This window comes from Eschrichtius robustus, chromosome 20 (assembly GCF_028021215.1).
Source record: "Eschrichtius robustus isolate mEscRob2 chromosome 20, mEscRob2.pri, whole genome shotgun sequence".
NCBI classification, from domain to species: domain Eukaryota; kingdom Metazoa; phylum Chordata; class Mammalia; order Artiodactyla; family Eschrichtiidae; genus Eschrichtius; species Eschrichtius robustus.
The window spans coordinates 53,516,880-53,536,548 of NC_090843.1; the positions used below are offsets into that span (position 1 = coordinate 53,516,880).

At 49.9% G+C, this 19,669-nt stretch overlaps 1 protein-coding gene across 3 annotated transcripts in view; it reads right to left on the reverse strand.

Annotated features, from left to right (window-relative positions):
• SLC43A2 (solute carrier family 43 member 2) overlaps window positions 1–19,669 on the reverse strand; it is a 41,238-nt gene that overhangs the window by 13,050 nt on the left and 8,519 nt on the right. For all 3 annotated transcript variants that reach the window (XM_068530287.1, XM_068530286.1, XM_068530288.1), the window contains 7 exons: window positions 18,451–18,658; window positions 16,851–16,906; window positions 15,975–16,051; window positions 2,598–2,690; window positions 896–1,029; window positions 610–812; window positions 28–174 (listed from right to left, as the gene is read on the reverse strand). In XM_068530287.1, the coding sequence (XP_068386388.1) occupies window positions 28–174; window positions 610–812; window positions 896–1,029; window positions 2,598–2,690; window positions 15,975–16,051; window positions 16,851–16,906; window positions 18,451–18,658 (918 nt within the window). The remainder of the gene's footprint in view (window positions 1–27; window positions 175–609; window positions 813–895; window positions 1,030–2,597; window positions 2,691–15,974; window positions 16,052–16,850; window positions 16,907–18,450; window positions 18,659–19,669) is intronic.

The following is a 19,669-nucleotide window of genomic DNA, read 5'->3' on the forward strand; positions in this document are numbered from 1 at the left end:
GCGCCCTGGGGCCTGGAGGCCACCTACCTACATCCTGGTCGCCGCTGACCAGGAACTGGAGGATGTTGTTCATGGCGCCCATGTAGAAGATGAGGCGCAGCTGAGTGACGCACATGGTGACCAGGCTGAGCAGCAGGATGGGGCTGAACATGCTCTGCATGAACGAGGGGGCCGCTGCGGGGAGAAGGGGGTGCTCAGAGAGAACCGGGCCGTGCCGCCGTGGCCGCGGCCCGCCCGCCACCCAGGGGCTGGGCGCGTGGGGCTGAGAGCCCTGCTCTGCCCACCAAATCACGCTGGATGAGGTGGACGGCTGGGCGCAGGGGTTAGGCCACCCAGCCGTACGAAACAAGCTGCGTGAGTCCCTCACCCTCGCTGACCCTTCGTCTGTAAGGCAGGCTGGATGGTGCCACCGGCCCTTTGGGGATGAAATGGGGATTAAGGGAGATGGTACCCACAAAGCCCTCAGCGGGCACTGGTCCCCCCGAGGGGTCTGCAGCTTCCGCATCTGGACCGGCCGCCCCCTCCTTGTCGCTGGGGTGCGGGTGTGGGTTCAGAAGCCCCTGCTGACAGCTCAGGCAGGCTTGGGAGGCGGGGCCCGCACACGGGTACCTGCGGCATCGGGCTGGCACTTGACCTCCAGGTCGACGGTGGACAGGCACAGCTTATGGCCCTCCTGCAGTGCCGCCTGCTCCTTGGCGCTCCGCATGGAGCTGCCCACGCTGAGGCGGCGCCCGACCGTGGTCACCTGCTTGTAGAACTGCTTCCCAGTGATCTTGTGGTCAAAGCCCAGCCAGCTGAACTTGATCTTCACCCTGGAGGCCACAGGAGAGTGTCTGTCGCGCTGCCAGGGCCCCTAGCCGGCGTAGGGGTGGGGGCAGACCGCACGCCCACTTACGTGTAGTCCATGTCCTCTGGGCCCGGGAAGGGCTCCAGGGGCCAGTTAAAGAAGCAGTTGAGGAAAACCAGCCCGGAGCAGCCGGCCCAGACCACGAGGATGATGATGAAGGAGGCACCGAAGTCGTAGATGACCTGAGAGGCACAACGGGGTAGCAGTTGGAGTCGGGGCAGGGCGGAGGGCAGAGCTAGCAGAGGGAAGCCGGAGTGGGCAGCGGGTAGGGGCACCCAGCAGTCCTGTTCTCCCTGCACTCAGCTGCGAGGGGAGGCATGGCCCCAGCAGCCTGGGTGATTGGTCGTCAGGCACCTGCATTCCAATAATCTTAGCTCGCCCTGGACCAAATGGCTCCAGCTTGGACCAAATGTCATCTCCTTGGAGAGGCCCTCCCAGATCACCCATCACTGTCACATCACTGGCTCACAGTGAACAGCCCTGGCTGAGAGTTTTGACTTCTTGATTCATTTCCTCATCTGTTATTAGGCCAGCTCCCTGAGAGGAACCTCCAGCTTTGTCCACTGATGTTTCTCTGGTACCTTGAAGCATACACACGGTAGGTACCCCAAAAATACTCAAGGAATGAACAGTTGGAAGTCTCGCTTTGCTCCTCTGTGAAATGGGTGTGACACTGGCATGTACCCTCATGGTGTTGAGGTGGGGGTCAAGCGGGTAGAGGGCTCAGGACAGGGCCTGACAGGTGAGAAGCCTGCAAGCCTGTTAATGTCATTATTGCCATTGATTTCCAGCACAAGAGTCCCCAGAGTAGTGGCAGACAGCGGCCCAGCTACCCAGGGAGGGGACCAGCAGTTAGACATGGAGAAGAGGAGGAGGGGGAACTTGTAGGCTCCTCTGCACTCCAGGAACTCGAGGATCCCTAAAATCCACAGACGTCTGGCCCCAGCCCCTCCAAGCACCTCGATGCCCAGGTGGCCGGCCCATGTCTTTTTGTTTTGTTTTGTTTTGTTTTTTGGCCGCGCTGTGTGGCATGCAGGATCTTAGTTCCCCGACCAGGGATCGAACCCGTGCCCCCTGCAGTGGAAGCGTGGAGTCTTCACCACTGGACCCCCAGGGAAGTCCCTGGCCCACGCCTCCTGTAACTCCTCCTCCTCCTGCCCTATGGCCTCTCCCCCTTGGACCTCTCAGGAAAGGGGATTTATTTGGTGCTGGTGCCACAGAAGGGAGAAGCCCCTTCTGAAGCCCTTTCAGGAGCAACAGGATTTGGAGCAGGAACTGGGACTGATGAACAGTGAGGTGTTTGCTCCATCCTGACCCTGTGTGACTTCCACGGGCTCAGAATCCTGACTGGGAGGGAAACAGCTGAACCAACTTGGCTGAGAGCAGCGCTCTGGCAGTGGGGAGCAATACAGCCCAACAACAACAGACCTGGGGGTGGGGGGGCTAGAGTTAGACTCAAGACTGGGGACAAACACTCAGCCCCTTTCTGTCCCCAGCCCTGAAACGCAAAGGCAGCCTTCAGTCACACCTTGCAGTCATATGCTTGGATTTCCCAACCCCCCACCCCCCCTCCCCCAACCCCGGCCCAGCAGGTTTCTTTTCTTACCCCCATGGTGCCCAGGTGCTTCCTTCCCCCAGGTGGGGCTTGGGGGAAGGGGGGCCCCAGCGCCCACAATGACTTCCCTCTTCTGGGAGCGCTGAAGGAGTCTTAAAAAGAGGCCTCTGCTCAGACACTAGTACACACCCTCACCTTGACTCCTGGGAAGGTGACTGCCGAGGAGGCATAGGATCCAATCATCAAGGCAATAAACGTGGACCGAAGGTCACCAAACATGTTGGGCAGCTGAAAGATAAGAAGCAAGGGAGACTTCTGCTGAGAGAACAGGCAAGGGACGGATGAAAGAGGAGGGGAAGAAAGAATCACGGCATCCTCAGGCACCATTTCTTATCTGCTCTCCTCCCTGCGTAATTCATGGGGGCATCAGTCCAGGGGTAATCTCGGCTAACTGAAAGTTTTTTCTTCCCAGACTGAGGTTGATAAAGGAAGGGGAGGAGAGTAATACAGAACTCAGACTCTGCACATGAAGACAGAGCTGGTAGACTTCCTGGCTGGCAAGCATCCCTCCTCTCTTCTCCGGCACAAGCCAGGTCCTTCCGCCTTTGCAGGGTTACAAGGAGATGCCGGCAAGCAAGCTGGGAGCCTGAAGCAACCTTCAAAGGGAGCGAGGCTGTTAGAAGTAAGAATCTATGTGAGGATGAGATCATCATTTTATAAATAAAAATATCAGTGTCCCAAAAGGACCAGATGTCAGCAAAGGCTGCTTTTGGTTCTGAGAAGAGTAGGTCTCCGGAAGGTGCCAATCAGAATTCTACAGCCCCCAGCGTGGACAAGGGGGCTGGCCTGGAAGTCCTGCGTCTGAATTTCTAGGTCCAAGGAGGGCTTTCCTCTTTTCCATCTGGAAAGAGCAACGGCAAGAGAGGCTCAGGCTCTCTTCCCTGTGAGGCCACTCTTCCCATCTCACAGCAGCTTGTTCTGGGTCCACTCAACACGACTGCGAAGCTAAAACCCCCAGTGATTCCATACAAATCCAGACATGGTATAATATGGCAACTCGGTCATGGATCCAAAGAGACATGGGGCAAAGTGCATCCTCCCCAAACGGCAGTCTTGGCTGCTCTTGCTAACCTGCGGGGAGCTCGTACCATGTGGTGAAGGTTTCCCAGCCACACCCACAAGGTCCCTGGCATTGAGAATCGCTCCCTGGATCTGCCAACCTGTTTCACTGAACTCAGGTGTTTATATGGACCTAATATATGTTCCCCTCCCCCCCTGTCTGGAATCATTTTGGGGTTTTATCAAACATGGACCACGTGATGGCTGCCCGCAAGCTAATCTGCTATTGCTGAACGGAGGCGGTTTGAATGTGTTTATCTACCTGCCCCTCATCATTTCTGCCTGTTTTGACCACAATTAAAAATGAAGAAGGGGCATCATCAAAATTTAAAATTGTGCTTCAAAGACACCATCAAGAAAACGAACAGACGCACAGAAGAGAGAAAATTTGTACAAATCATCTATCTGATAGGGCACCTGTATCTGCAGTATATAAAGAACTCCTACAACTCAGTAAAAAAAAACATATATAACCATTTTTAAAATGGGCAAATAGGGCTTCCCTGGTGGCACAGTGGTTAAGAATCCGCCTGCCAATGCAGGGGACACGGGTTCGAGCCCTGGTCCAGGAGGATCCCGCATGCCGTGGAGCAACTAAGCCCGTGCGCCACAACTACTGAGCCTGCGCTCTAGAGCCCACGAGCCACAACTACTGAAGCCCACACGCCACAACTACTGAAACCTGCATGCTACAGCTACTGAAGCCCGTGCGCCTAGAGCCCGTGCTCCACAACAAGAGAAGCCACCGCAATGAGAAGCCTGCGCACCATAACGAAGAGTAGCCCCCGCTCGCCGCAACTAGAGAAAGCCTGCGCACAGCAAAGACCCAACGCAGCCAAAAAAATAATAATGATAATAATAAAATAAATAAATTTATTTTAAAAAATGGGCAAATAGACATTTCTGAGTAGACATTTCTCCAAAGAAGACATACAAATGGCCAATAACCGTATGAAAAGATACTCAATATCATTAATCATAGGGAAATGCAAATTAAAACTACAATGAGATACCGCTTCATACCCCCTAGGGTGGTTATAATAATAAAAAAAAAAAACACAACACATAATAACAAATGTTGGTGCTGATACAGAGGAATCAGAACCCTCCTACACTACTGGTAGGAATGTAAAATGGTACACAGCCACTTTGGAAAACACTCTGGCAGTTCCTCAGTTAAACAGAGAGCTACCATATGACCCAGAAATTTCACTCCTAGGTATATATATACCCAAGGGGGATGAAAATATATGCCCATGTGTACATGAATGTTTATAGCAGTGTTTCTTGTTTTTTTTGTTTTTTTGGCTGCACCTTGTGGCATGCAGGATCTCAGTTCCCCGACCAGGAATTGAACCCACACCCCCTGCAGTGGAAGCGCAGAATCTTAACCACTGGCCTGCCAGGGAAGTCCCCATTCTTTATAATATACAAAAAGTGGAAACAACCTCCATGCCCATCAATGACTGGATAAGCAAAATGTAGTATATTCACACAATGGAATATTATTCAGCCACAAAAACAAATGAAGTACCGATACATGCTATCAATACAACATGGATAAGCCCTGAAAACATTATGCTACGTGAAAGAAACCAGTCATGAAAGAGCACAAAATTGTATGATTCCATTCATATGAAATGTCCAGAATAGGCAAATCCATAGAGACAGAGAATAGATTAGGGGTTGCCTAGGGTTGGGGTAGAAGAAGCTGGGAGGAATAGGAAGAAATGCTGATGGGTACAGAGATGTGATTTGGGGTGATATGATTGATTCTGGTGATGACTGTGTAGCTCTATAAATAAACTAAAAACCATTGAATTGTATACTTTAGGTAAATTGTATGGTATGTGAATTACGTCTCAATATCACTGTTAAGAAAAAAAAAAACATGAATAAGAAACTTGAGATGTTTTGGGATCCCAGGATTTAAAAGGAACATGAAAAAATCTATAGTGTATGGCCAACAAATCCATCCTATGGCATGAAGCCAGGGTGGCTCTCCAGCCTACCCGAAGAATCCCCAGCACACAAAGAGCTCTTCTACCAGCCCCCTGTGTCAACTCAGTCTTCTCAGACAGGGTCAGAGGGAGATAAGGAGCATATGGAAACTCCCCCAGCCAAAGACAGAGGAAATGTGATGTGCTCATGGGTGCCCAGGCACATCCAAGTGAGCACTAAAGGTGCACAATCTTACTCTTTGCACACCTGCCTCCCAGGTATGCTGTGGTTCAGAGGACATGCCTCGGTTTCTGAGCTCACATATTTGGGCTGTGCCACGCTGGCTTCTCCAGCAAGGCAGCCTCAGGCATTTCTGGGGCCACATCTGCCCCAGGGAGAATCCAAAGATTAGTTCTGCTTGTATGGAAAGAGGAAACTGTTCCAGCCTGGGATGCCACTCCAGCCAGGGCATGTGGAGGAAGAAAGGGGTCAAAGAGGGCTTAGTACCCCACCAGAAGAGCAGATGGAGGACAAGAGCCGCTTGGTGCCGTCAAGCCAGGGAACAGTTTTGTTGCAGTAGTCACCTTTGGGCAAAAAGAGTGTCCCCAAATTTTTGACAGGACGAGGGGATACTTCTGAAGAGCAGACTGCTTGCTAGGTAGCCCTTTTCCTTCTACCCTAACCCAAGCTAGAACAGAACAACAGGGGCTTGGGGCTAGTGGGCAACTCTGACCTCATCTTCTGGAGTCTTCTCCCCAGAACTGGATCCAGGACAGGCAAGAACAGGAAGCTGGGAGAGGAGACTGACTTGACATCTGGTCCTGGATGAGACACTTGCCCTCATGCCTGGAAAAGCGCAGTAACCTTCCAGCTGCCCTCCTTGCTTCCCTGCCTCTCCCTGCCTGGAACATTCTTTGCAACACCCTGAAAATTCTCCTCCCTAACATGGTATTTTAGTCAGCAGGGCCATTCCTAGGGTGTACAGAGCCTCAGGGCAAACCACACTATGCAGCCTTCTTACCAACATGTACATCTTGTATGTAAATTACGATTATTTTTCCTGATTAGAAGAGCAATGCGTGTCCGTTGTAAAACATCTGGAAAAAAGTACACATAAAGAATGAAATAGGGGGCTTCCCTGGTGGCGCAGTGGTTGAGAGTCTGCCTGCCAATGCAGGGGACACGGGTTCGAGTCCTGGTCTGGGAAGATCCCACATGCCGCGGAGCGACTGGGCCTGTGAGCCACAACTACTGAGACTGCGCGTCTGGAGCCTGTGCTCCGCAACAGGAGAGGCCGCGATAGTGAGAGGCCCGTGCACCGCGATGAAGAGTGGCCCCCGCTTGCCTCAACTAGAGAAAGCCCTCGCACAGAAACGAAGACCTAACACAGCCAAAAATAAATAAATAAATAAATTTTAAAAAAAGAATGAAATAAAAATTCCCCTGATATAGCCATGTTACCATTTTGATATATTTCCTTTCAATCTTTTCCCCATAAATACCTATAGCTTTGTAACCAAACTGGGATCATATGCTACATATTATTTTATAAACTTTTTCTTTTTTACTTGATATATTACAAATATTTTGTAATTTAGTATTCATCTTCAACATAATTTGTAACAACTATCCGGTATTTCCTTTTCTGGATGGTCTATAATTTACACAACCATTTCTCTGATGTTCTCAGAGCCTTTTTAATTTTTATCATAAATAACATTGTAATGAACATTCTTGAAGATAAACATACATGCATATAGCTACGATTTCCTTAAGGTAAATTCCCCAAGGTAGAATCATTTGGCAAAAGGGAATACACATTTTTAAGTTTTTGTGATGCTCTGTGCCAAACTGCCTTTCAGAAAACTTACACCAATTGAAATTGAAAAAACTTACATTTATTGATTGTTAATGACTTTGAACATTTTTTCTACGGTTTTTAAAATCAGTCATTTATATTCCTCATTTATATTCCTATTGTCCTTTCTTCCTATGAGGATGTTAATTTGTTCATATTGATTTGGCATAGGCTCTTTATATATTAAAGACCCTCAGAGTTTGTCCATATACTGTAGGTACGTTTTCTTAGTTTGTCCTTTACCTTCTTAGTTCGTGGTGGGGTTTTTTTTTTTTTTTTTTAACCAATATAAGTGCTTAAATAGGTAGTCAAAGTCTGTTTCAGCTTTTAGGGACTACCTAACATTTGTGTCAGATGAAATCTCTCTGAAAACAGTATCAAGGATGACCTTGACCAGCAAAACCCAAAGCATAAACATCCTGGCAGTAGTCAATGTGTGGTCACAAAATAGCAAGCACAGGAGATGAGAAGTTTTCCCTGAGGGCGTTAATTATTTTTCATATGTTAATACTAATTGTGTTTTATCCTTTAAGCTACTTCCTTCCCTTCCTCCCAAAGCTGTCATGCCTGCCAGAGGAAATTTCCCCCATTTGCTGTGCCCAGGAGTAGCTCGATCAGAGGATTTTTCCTTATTGTTAAGTTATATAATAATGTAACATAGTTATGTTAATATACTAAATCATATAATAGCATTATTATTATAATAGCAACTATTATTATCCTAAAAGCCCTCAAAACATCCTTACCAGATAGGTGTCACTTTAAAAAAAAAAAAAACTTATTTATTTATTTATTTTTGGCTGTGCTGGGTCTTTGTTGTTGCGCGCAGGCTTTCTCTGGTTGCAGCGAGCGGGGGCTACTCTACATTGCGGTGTGCGGGCTTCTCATTGCGATGGCTTCTCTTGTTGCAGAGCACGGGCTCTAGGTGCGCGGGCTTCAGTAGCTGTGGCATGCGGGCTCAGTAGCTGTGGCACGTGGGCTTAGCTGCTCCACAGCATGTCGGATCTTCCCAGACCAGGGCGCGAACCCGTGTCCCCCACGTTGGCAGGCAGATTCTTAACCACTGCACCACCAGGGAAGCCCCAGGTGTCACTTATTACCCTCACTTAATGGTACAAAACTTTAGGATTAGAAAAGCCAAGGGACTCCCCCAAGCTGGTAAGGGTCAAATTTGGAATTCAAAGCAGGTCAAGCTTATGTTTATAGCCACTGGGTTACTCTGTGTCTTGGACAACTCACATGGCCCTTGAAGGGTACACACTTGATTTGGGGGACCAAGGCAATTACCCTTATCTCTCACACCTCTCTGCGTCCCTTATTAAGCATTCTGTTTGCTCTCCCCACCAGAGATTTCTTTTATCCTTTCTGATGCTCCTTTTAGACCTACCTGCCTCCTTCTCTCCCCTTGACCTTCCTTGGCCGCCCTCCCCACAGTCCAGGGCCACACTGTCAGGTGGACTTGCATTTGGCTGTAGACTCTCTTGTTTCATCTTCTTGTCTGAGTCTCCTCCCCCATTGGTCTCCACATGACCCTCCCTCCCTCCCTCCCTCCTCTCTCCTTCTGCCTCTGCCTGACCTCAGCTGTACACAATGGCCACTCAGAAGCCCTGGTGATAAGAGTGAGTGGTGGCTGAGTACTGAGCAGAGTGCCCTAGTACCGGCTTGAGGGTCGGGCGGAGGGGGAAGAACCATGTCTTCTGCCAAGTAGGAAGCTGTAGCTGAGCTGCAATGACAGATGCGGGGAAAACACTCAGCAGGGGCGGCTTCCTGACCCTGGGCTCACAACTGCACTTGCAGGTGGGGGGCGCAGGCCCCCTCCCGGGCTCTGGGTGCTTCCCACCACCACCCCTGCTGCCTCGGGGAGGACTAGGGCTGGAGGGGGTTCAGCCAGGCAGAACCGGCCCTCCGTGCTGGCCCGGCTCACATGCGGAGGCCATCCCTGCGTGAGCCGGTGGTGACTCATTCTCTCAGCCCCTGGGCTGCACTGTAAACAGGCTGTGTGACCTTCCCAGAGGGGAAAACAGCAGCTGCAGATGGCCCCTCCCCTGGAGTGCTGGCCACAGAGCGCTGCTACTGGATGAGAATCACCAGAATCCTAGGCTCCAGCACGGTGAGGGTGGGCTGTCCTCCTTGGAGGACCCTCTTTAAGATGTCTCTCTTCCCACGGGCCCCCAACTCAGGCCTGGGGCTTGCTGGCAGGCGGGACAGAAGAGCTGCTGTGTAGCCACCTGGCACCGACTTTCCAAATCAGTGATCTCCCCAGCCCACCAGCTGGGGGCTCCCCCTGGTACTCAGGGAGCAGCCGCATGCCGCCCCGGGTGGGCGAGGGGCTGGCATTCTGGCCCTCAGGCGCCTTCCACAGGTGAGCCTTGTCCTCATGTGGCGGCGGTACACACGCAGAGCTCTGTGCAACCTGAACAGGCCAGGATCCAGGTGCCAGTCGGGACAAGCGGACTCAGCAAAGCCAGGCTCTTTTCTAACCCTTCACAACTAGCAGCTCCAAGCACACACTGCCCGGAGAAGGTCCTTGTGGTCACCTTTCCGCTCCACTGCTGAAGGGGTGGGGAGGAGGGGCTCCACACCCCCAGTCACCTCATCTGCTTTCCCAGCCAGGTCCATCCCCGATGTCCCCACGACACGTTCTGTCCACCCCTGAACGAGTCACGTGCTGGGGCAACTTCGGAATGTGGAGCACTCTGATGGGGGAATTTTTCCCAGGCCAATGGTGATCAGCTGACTGCTCTGGGTTCTCAAGGCTCAGAACAGAAACCCAGAGGCAGAGCTGGCTCTGGGCACTGGCAGAGTCCTGCTCACCTGGCACCTGGGGCACGTAGGATGCCTTGGGGACCCTCTCCTGGCCTGAGCAGGAATGCTAAACTCCCACACACACCCCCAGGGGGCATTCGCTTCACTGCTGTACCCCGAATCCTTTCCCTCCCCCTTCTCTCAGGTGTTTGAAGAGAGATATTTATTTCTCTTCAAACCCAGATCCCCACTCCCGTGGGATCACTTCTTCCTCAGGTTCAGAGTAAGACTTCAATGAATCAAATAGGGAAAGCCCACAGAGAAATTTTTCATTAAGGAGCCTGGCAACATTTTGTAATCACTTTTCTGGGAGGGTTTCAGCTCAGAACTCCCCGTCTCACCCACACTGACAGGGGTCAGAGTAATGAAGTGGAAATGACATGTTCACAACATTGGCGGCATCTGTTCCCATCTCTAAGCAACCCCGGCCCCGGATCGTCGGATGGCGGCCCAGAGATGCCGCCTCGGCCACCGGCTGGTGTTTTCCTCAAGCCAATGAAGCGAGTTAAAAACTTGTGCAAATGCGAGGCCTTGAGCAAACAGACCAGAGTGTGCTGTCCAGATGTCCGGGGGGAGGCTGAGGCTCGGCACCTCGGGGTGTGCCCTGCACCACCAATGACCCGCACCCTCCTCCTCTGAGGGTGTCGCATTGCCCGGGGCCCTCTGCGGCAGGGACCTGGGAAAGCCAGTTCTAGCCATTAAGCAGCCCATCTGGATGGGATCCAGTCTCTGCTCTAGGGGGCAGGATCACCTATGAGTACACACCTCTCCGGCTCTGCAGGGAGGTCTACAGGCCTGTGGGGAAAAGGCATTCTGCCAACTTGGGGCCCCCTCTCCACCAATGGGGGTAGCAGCTCACTGTCTCCGGTCATCTTTATTTATACCACAGCCCATGCAACACAAAACCCCTTGGGACTCAGAAAGTCCCCCAATTAAGGTTTCCCTGGCAACATTCCCCCCAGATTCCCAGGTTATAATGGAGTGATTACCCATGGCCCCAGAGCTGTTGTAGGAGATTTGATTTAGGAAGCTCCTAAAGGCGACCCTGGAGACTCCTTTGTCCCCACAATTAGAACATGGGTGGGAGACCCAAACAGAAAGTACCGTTGTGCTGCAAGCTCGGCGTCTCCGGGAGCCGATCCTTATAGTTCTGCTTTCTTAAAGGCCTGGGCTGTGTCAGAACGAGATTCAGCTCTGCTCAGCAGAAGCCTCGGCCAGCCCAGGAACATTGCCCAAGAGCTCCAGCCCTGCCCTCACTGACCTGCTTCTCGTTCCCCTTTTGGGGTCTGTTCTGGAGAGGCTCCTTATCTGAGGCCTCACGGGACAGAGGAATGCCCAAGGAGGTCCCTCAGGCCAGGGGCAGCGTGGGGAGGAGGAAACGGATGACATAAAAAGTGCTTAGGGGGCTCCCTGGTGGCGCAGTGGTTAAGAATCTGCCTGCCAATGCAGGGGACACGGGTTCGAGCCCTGGTCCAGGAAGATCCCACATGCCGTGGAGCAACTAAGTCCGTGCGCCACAACTACTGAGCCTGCGCTCCAGAGCCCGCGAGCTACAACTCCTGAAGCCTGGGCGCCTAGAGCCCGTGCTCTGCAACAAGAGAAGCCACCGCAATGAGAAGCCCGCGCACCACAAAGAACAGTAGCTCCCACTTACCACAATTAGAGAAAGCCCGCGCAGAGCAACAAAGACCCAACGCAGCCAAAAACAAATAAATTAAAAAAAAAAAACACCTTAAAAAAAAAAAAGTGCTTAGGGAGTTGGGCCATGAAACTAGAAGGGGAGTGAGCAGGGGCTGGGGGTGGGTCTCAACCCCTGCTTTCCAACAGGGAGTTGTGATTGAGCAGCTTCTTGGTGCCTCTAGACCAAAGGTTGTTGGACCTTTTCTGTAAAGGGACAGAGAGTAACTATTTTAGCTTTTGCAGGCCATGTGGTCTCTGTACAACGACTTCACTCTGCTGCCACAGCACAAAAGAAACAAGTGGGAGTGGCTCTGTGCCAGTAAAACTTTGTTTACAGAAACCTGCAGTGGTCTGGACGTGGCCTGGGGGCAGCAGTTTGCTGACCTCTGCTCTAGATCCAAGAATGGGGACCTTAGAGGACAAGCCACCAGCCCCCCTTAAACAGATGCCTGCTAACCAAATGCTTCAGGTGATGATCAGATGGTTTTCTTGCCTGGTCACTATCTGGCCTGTGCAGCCTTTACCTCCCTCTGGGAGAGCCAAGAGCTAACAGGAACACTCCTGCTGCAGTGCATTTGGCTTCACACAGACCTACTAGAGGCTGATGAAAGCAACAGACCCTCCTCTAGAAAAACGCACCTGCACGGCACGTGTGCATGCGTGCGCGCGTGCAGACACACACACAATTTGCTTGCTTGCTGAGAATCTCAACGGAGTGCCCAGCCCTCCTGAAGCTTATTCATGGACCACCTAGAAGCCTAAAAAACCTAGGGTAAGACCCCTTGCTCACTCAGAAAGAGAACTAATTTTTTTGTATGTGAAAGAGTGCTCAAAAACACACACAAAAAGAGAGAGAAACAACCCTGTAGAAAAAGACAAATGACACAAAGAAGCAATCACAGAAGAAATACAAATGATCACAAAAAAGAGGTGAAAAGGTGCTCCACCTCACTAACAAAGAAAAAAATTTTAAATCCTAGTATATCAGTTTTCACCAGATTAGACTGGCTAATGTTTGCAAGATTAATGACAGGGTATCGGAAGGGGTGTGGAGGAAAACCTCTCAGACATTCTGGAAGGCTAGCATCTGTGTATAACCTTTTGGGAAGACCATCTGACAATCTATATTAAAATTTAAAACATGCTGATCCTGGGGCCCAGCAATCCCACTTCCAGGAATTTAGTTTACAGAAATACACGCACAGGGATGTTCACTTCGGCAGCATCATAAATCAGAAAAATTGGAAACCAACCCAAAAGTCCATTAGCAGGAAGCTGGTTATGTAAATTATGGCACATCTATATTACAGAATAACATGGAACTGTTTAATAATGAGGCCAATCTCCATGGTTTAAAATAATAGGGTAGATTTCTAAGGACTGGCAGGAAAAGACATAAAAGATACATTGTTTAAAGCAGAAACTAACACACCATTGTAAAGCAATTATACTCCAATAAAGATGTTTAAAAAAAAGATACATTGTTAAGTGAAAAAGGCAAGTTGTAACAGTATTTCTTTTAAAAAGAGCAACAGTATATCCAGATTTTCTTATATTTTTCATAATGAAGAGCTACATTCTAAACCGATGAAGTTAGGCTTATAGGATTTTACAGTCCACATTTTGTATTTCCAAAAGAGTGACTTTTTACTTTTTGTTTTATAATCATAAAAAGAAAAGAAAAGAAAAAGAATCCTTATGAGCCTACTAGGCTCCCCTAAAGGTTTCTTGGACAAGAACTATGAACTCATTCTAAAGACTTTTTTTTTTTTTTTTTTTGAACATCTTTATTGGAGTATAGTTGCTTTACAATGGTGTGTTAGTTTCTGTTTTATAACAAAGTGAATCAGTTATACATGTACATATGTCCCCATATCTCTTCCCTCTTGCATCTCCCTCCCTCCCACCCTCCCTATCCCACCCCTCTAGGTGGTCACAAAGCACGGAGCTGATCTCCCTGTGCTATGCGGCTGCTTCCCACTAGCTATCTATTTTACGTTTGGTAGTGTATATATATCCATGCCACTCTCTCACTTTGTCCCAGCTTACCCTTCCCCCTCCCCGTATCCTCAAGTCCATTCTCTAGTAGGTCTGAGTCTTTATTCCCGTTAAAGACTTTCTTAAAGGGGATTCACGGTGTGGTGGTTCTTATCTAGTTGTCTTAGGCATTATTACAGTAAAGCATCTTTCTGTATTTCAGAGCGTAAACTCCTCAAAGACCATCTCTTTCTTTTATCCCGAAATTCAGAACTGCCATCACATAGGCATAGTGTGGCTCAAATAATGGGGGTGATGCCAGATTTTTATTTTTCATTTTGATGAAAGAGGTGGTCGTGTTCACACTGTCAAAAACCAAACAGAACCACGGCTCCTGCTTCACAATTTATACAACTTAGTGGAATCTGTGTACGTTTGACAGTTCTAACATATTTCTTACAGTTTCAACATTTGTTTTCCCCTGGGAATTTGAGAGGGAGGGAGATATACCCATCTTTTATAAACCTACCTGGTTAAAAAAATAAAAATAGGGACTTCCCTGGTGGCGCAGTGGTTAAGAATCTGCCTGCCAACACAGGGGACACGGGTTTGACCCCTGGTCCAGGAAGATCCCACATGCCGCAGAGCAACTAAGCCCGTGCACCACAACTACTGAGCCCACATGCCACAACTACTGAAGCCCGTGCGCCTAGAGCCCATGCTCCACAACAAGAGAAGCCACCTCGATGAGAAGCCCGTGCACCGCAACGAAGTGTAGCTCCTGCTCGCCTCAACTAGAGAAAGCCCGCGCGCAGCAATGAAGACCCAACTCAGCCAATAAATAAATAAATAAATAAATAAATAAATGTTCCTTTAAAAAAATTTTTTAAAAAAATAGTAGCTTTAAAAAAATAAATAAATTAAAATGTACAAAAAAGTGCAAAGTCAGTCTCCTTCACACCACCAGGGGCAAGGCAACCAGAGTTCCCAGATACGTGCGTGTCCCCCACTCCCCAAGCACAGCACATATGTGGTCCTGGGCCGAGCCTCTCTCACCTAGCACAGACCCCATCGAGTGTTCCATTTCCATGGACCCAGACCCAGGCACTTCATCCTTCCCACCGGGACAAAGTTAACAAAGCAAAACGTAGGAAGGGTGAACAGAAGAGGCACTGGGCCAGGCCTGGCCTCTGGCTCACAGCCTGCAGGCAAGGGGTCACAGACATGTCAGTAGCTCTTCAGGCTCCTTACAAGAAGACCAGCAAGTCCCCAGGGCTCCCTCAAAGCTAAACGAGGGCCCTTCAACAGCATGACTCCTGACTCATTAGTGGAAAGAGAAAGCAGAAGTGAATGCATTGCAAATAAATAGTGATGGGAGGTATTGTTTCATAAATACTTTCTCAGGGGGAAACAGACAGTCCAGACCTTCCTGTTGGACAGAGAAATCTCTCTGAAAGCCTAGCATTCTCACTCCTTTCCCAATGGCCAGCTCTGAAAGGCACACCTGCCTGACCAGGTGAGCCTGCAGCCAGCTCCCTTCTTCCTCCTTCTTTGACTTTCTTTTAACCCGGACCTTCCTGCAGCCTCTCCCGCTTCCAAAAGAAGCACATTCTGTGGCGTTCTGGTGCTACCATAGAGGGAGCTCAGCATCCTGAGAAAGGATCTCCCTCCCCAGAAGGGCTCCCTGTGCCCGAGCATTTAGAAAACCCAGCAGAGAGGCAGCCTATGTGTTCCCCAGAGTTTTTCATTCAGTTCTGAACAAAGCAACAGTTAGGGGCAGGGTGATTCCAAGAGAGGTTTGTTTTTAGGTTGCCCTGTTAGCAAGAGCTGCCACCGAAAATATGAGAAAAGAAAGCAGGTGGCAGGTTTTTTCTCCCTGGTCCTGCCTTCTCTAGGCACATGGCGAGTGAGTTGGCTCCCTCGGCACCTCAGTCACGGTCAGGAGGCAGGGGACGGGCCACTCTGCGAGTCCCGCTCTGCTGCCTTCCATTCTGCCTGCAGTACCTCCCCAGCTTGGGAGGCCGAAGCTGGCTTTGCCGCCACAGCTTCACCACCAGCGACCCTCTACTGCTTGGGATACCCAGGCAGATGCAGGCAAATGGAAAGCAAGGAAATCAAAGCCAATAAAAGCTGCCTCAGATTCACAAGAAGATGACTGAACTAGAGATCTTCCTAAAAAAATTGGTACTTACTGTTAATGAGGTGAATGTCATGCACATCCCACCAAAGCCATTCAGAGCCAGAGCGATGAAGATGAGCACAGAGAGGGCTGGAATGAAGCAGAAAGCTCATAAGCGGGGAACCACGGCTGAGCTTCAGGAAGGCCGGGGCTTGACCCAGTGCCGGGTAAGGAGCCGGCTCCAAACAAACGCAGCTGAGTGACTGACAAGCCATCAGGCGTTAGTCCGGACACCTGGGGAGCTGGCCCAGCCTCTGCCTCATCCTCCTCTTGCCTATTTTATGGAGCTTGGGCTCTTGCAAAAGATGCATCCCCGTCCTCCTTTCTCCACTAACCTTAGCAGCAAGGGAGAGGCCTACAGAAGCTGCTTCACTGAAACCAAAAATACAGGTACCCAAAAATCAGGAGATGAGCCTGGATAAGATTTTGGTGAAACTCAAATCCTATTTTGGTGTTTGTTCTAAAAGTCCCTGCAGCATCAGCTCCACCTGAACGGGGTTAGGGACCAGGCAGCTTCTAAGTCATTTTTAAAGTGCTGGCCTGGGCTGCCCCAAGGGGCTCAGCTCATGACCTCCAGACACACCCCTGCAGCTGGCCTAGTTCTCCAGTTGGCATCAATGAGGCCATCGGGGACTGGCCTGGCTCGGCAATGCGATGGGTGTTTCTCACCCCCTGGGAGCTTCTCTCAGACCTCTGTCTGGGGCCATTATTTGGTTATCCAGCCACCCATCAGAGATAAGTCACTGGGTAAAGGCCTAACAGGTGTCTCTCTAATTTGAGCAGTGAGCACCAGGCCTGGCCCAGCTTTCTAGAGCAGGTGGGCCTACAAGCACCTCTGGGCACTCTCTCCCCAGTCCCTGACAAAAGGGTAGAGGAAAAGCTTACTCACAGTCTGGGTTACTTGCTCCATATGCAATCAGCAAGCAGGAGACAGCAAAGCAGGCACTAAAAAGAAACAGAAATAGTACATTGTTATTACTGGTTTTCTTAATATTGCTTATTTGGAGGTATTTGTTATGGGTCAGATGCTTTCAGAAAATTTACATACATTCTTTCATTTAACAATTCTACGGAGTATAACTGGCTCCATTTTACTGATGAGAAAAATAAAACTCAAAAAACAAAAACAAAACAACAAGGTCCTACTGTATAGCACAGGGAACTATATTCAATATCCTGTGATAAACCATAATGGAAAAGAATATGAAAAAGAATGTATATATATGTGTAACTGAATCAGTTTGCTGTACAGCAGAAATTAGCACAACATTGTAAATGAACTATACTTCAATAAAATAAATTTTTTAAAAAACAGGTATTCAAATACTTAGAAAAAAACAAACACAAAAACTAAATTCTCCAAGGTCTCCTAGCTAGCAGGTGGCTAAGCTGGAATTCAAGCCCCAAAGCCAGATCTGGTAAACACCCCGCCGCACTGCCCCCCACTGGAGCGGGCCAAGGCTGTGAAGCGAGAGAGGACACCATCAATTCCCCAGGCTCCCGTGCCCGCTCAGCAAAAGGGGACGGACAGAACCCCACCGGGCAAGGGGCGATGAATGGCAGCTTCCAAATCCCCTCTGCTTGGCTCTAACCTGGGGACCAAGTCTACTTAAGCTCCAAAGAATGAATGAAACTGGTCCCCCACCCATTCCCTTCAGGGCTACAGGCCTCGCTCACTGCAAACCACTGCCCTGCACGATGCTCATTTCCAATGGGACTGGCTTGGGGAGTACCTTGGCCAGAGAGGGCCAGCTGCTTGGTGGACTGACCCTGAGACTGGCAATCTGGAGCTTTATAGCCCAGGAACACATCCCAGGAGGTACATAAGATGACCCACTAAGGTACCAGAGGTAGGGAAATACCATTTTACAATTTTATAATTTTAGAAATTTTATAATTTTCTATTTTATAATTTTAAATCTCAGCCACTTTAATTTTTATTTTTTGGTATATGTATCATAAGGCACATAAAACACCATATGAGATGATGGATGTTCCCTAAACTTACTGTGGTCATCATTTAATGATGCATGTAAGTCTGATCATTATGCTGTACCTCAGTCTTATACAGGGCTGTACATCAATTATTACCTCAATAGAATTGGAAGAAAAAAATAAAGCACATAGAACATTAAGAATGATATATGTGTATATTACTGACAACTCCATGTGCTTATATTAGAGGTATGTATTCAAACTCTTTCTTCTCATGGAGGTGTAAGATCAGGAAGACTGGAAACCAGTGTTCTTAATGACAAGCGATTCCAGGCCCTCCCAGGCAGGCCTGAGCCCTGTGACTTTTTATGCAGATCGGCACAATACAAGGATCACAGTAGCTATTGATTTGGTTGCACATGGGGTAGGAAGCCCATCCTGGGCAGGCATTTAGGGGGCTCCACAGTGCACCTGAGAGCAGGTACCAGGATTACCCACAGTGGGGAATCTCAGCCCAGGGGTCCCACCTGCCCACCCCCACCCCTAGAACTGACCTGCCCAGCAGCCTGAGCTTCCTTGGGCCGTACTTGTCCATGACGATGCCCAGAGGCAGGGTGATGGCACTGAGCAGGAAGGAGCCCACGGTGAAGGCCAAGTTTAGCATCTCATCCTGGGCCTTGCAGCTGAGCCAGCCATTCATTCGGCTCACCTCCTCGTGCTCCGGCTCTGTTGTACCCCCCACTGTGCCATTGGTGACATCCTCTGTGTGTAGAGGGAGGGAAACCTGACCACAGGGTCGTGGCAGCGATCTCCAAAGATCAGAGGGGCAGGTGCCCACCCAGAGTCAGCCCACTGGGAATGCCAGGGCTGAATCTGGCTACCCCCCCAGCAGGCTGGGATGTCTATCTGGCCCAAGCTCCCTGGAGCGATAATGCAGAGATTCTTAACTTCTGTGTGGGGGGTCACAGATGCTTTCGAGAATCCAATAAAGAAAGCTTCGCTCCTGCTCCTTAGAAAATGCACAAAGTCTTGCCCACAGTTTCAGGGCCTTCAGGCATCCCCTGCAGCACCCACGAGCCCCAGGTTGGGATTCCCATTCTAGAGTAACCGACACCTAGAAGAGTAGGCCTCGGGACCCAGCCTGGGCTGTGAGTGGGACCCCAGGCTGGCTAGAACCTTCTCTGCAGCTCTGTCCATGGAAACAGTCTGCAGCCAGTATACAGGAGGCCGACCCTAGACCACCTGGGAAGGACAAGCTGCTGGTCTCACTGCGCTGCCCTTGGTCAACCGAGGGGAAGGGTGAGTGGGCCTCCTTTACTGCCCAGGACGGCAGATTTCTCAAACACACAGTCCCTGTGCTAAATTCTCCCCGATGTTCTCACAGCACCAACCACCACATACACTGTATCATGGAACCCCTTGGGAAGGGTTTTTGTTTTGTTTTGTTAAAAAAAAGAGAAGTCCCAAGTAATTTGCTTTCACTTGTTGAAGTGCACCTTTCTTCTTTTTCTCGCTGGGGTCATGATGTCACTGTCCCCTGTGGCCACGCCTGTGTTGTAATCCCAGTCCTTCATGATACCCTCCAAAGTCCACCTGGCACCAAGACAACGAAAAGACGGAGGAAAAAATGCTGCAGCAGCGGAGGGTGGGAGGGCAGAGGATAGGCCGCCACGCGGCGGAGGAACCCTCTCGTCTCGGGGACTGCTAGTTAAGAGATGCTGACTAATCCTGCAGAGAAAGGAGCAGCCTCTGATTGGAGGTGAGGTCGTGCTG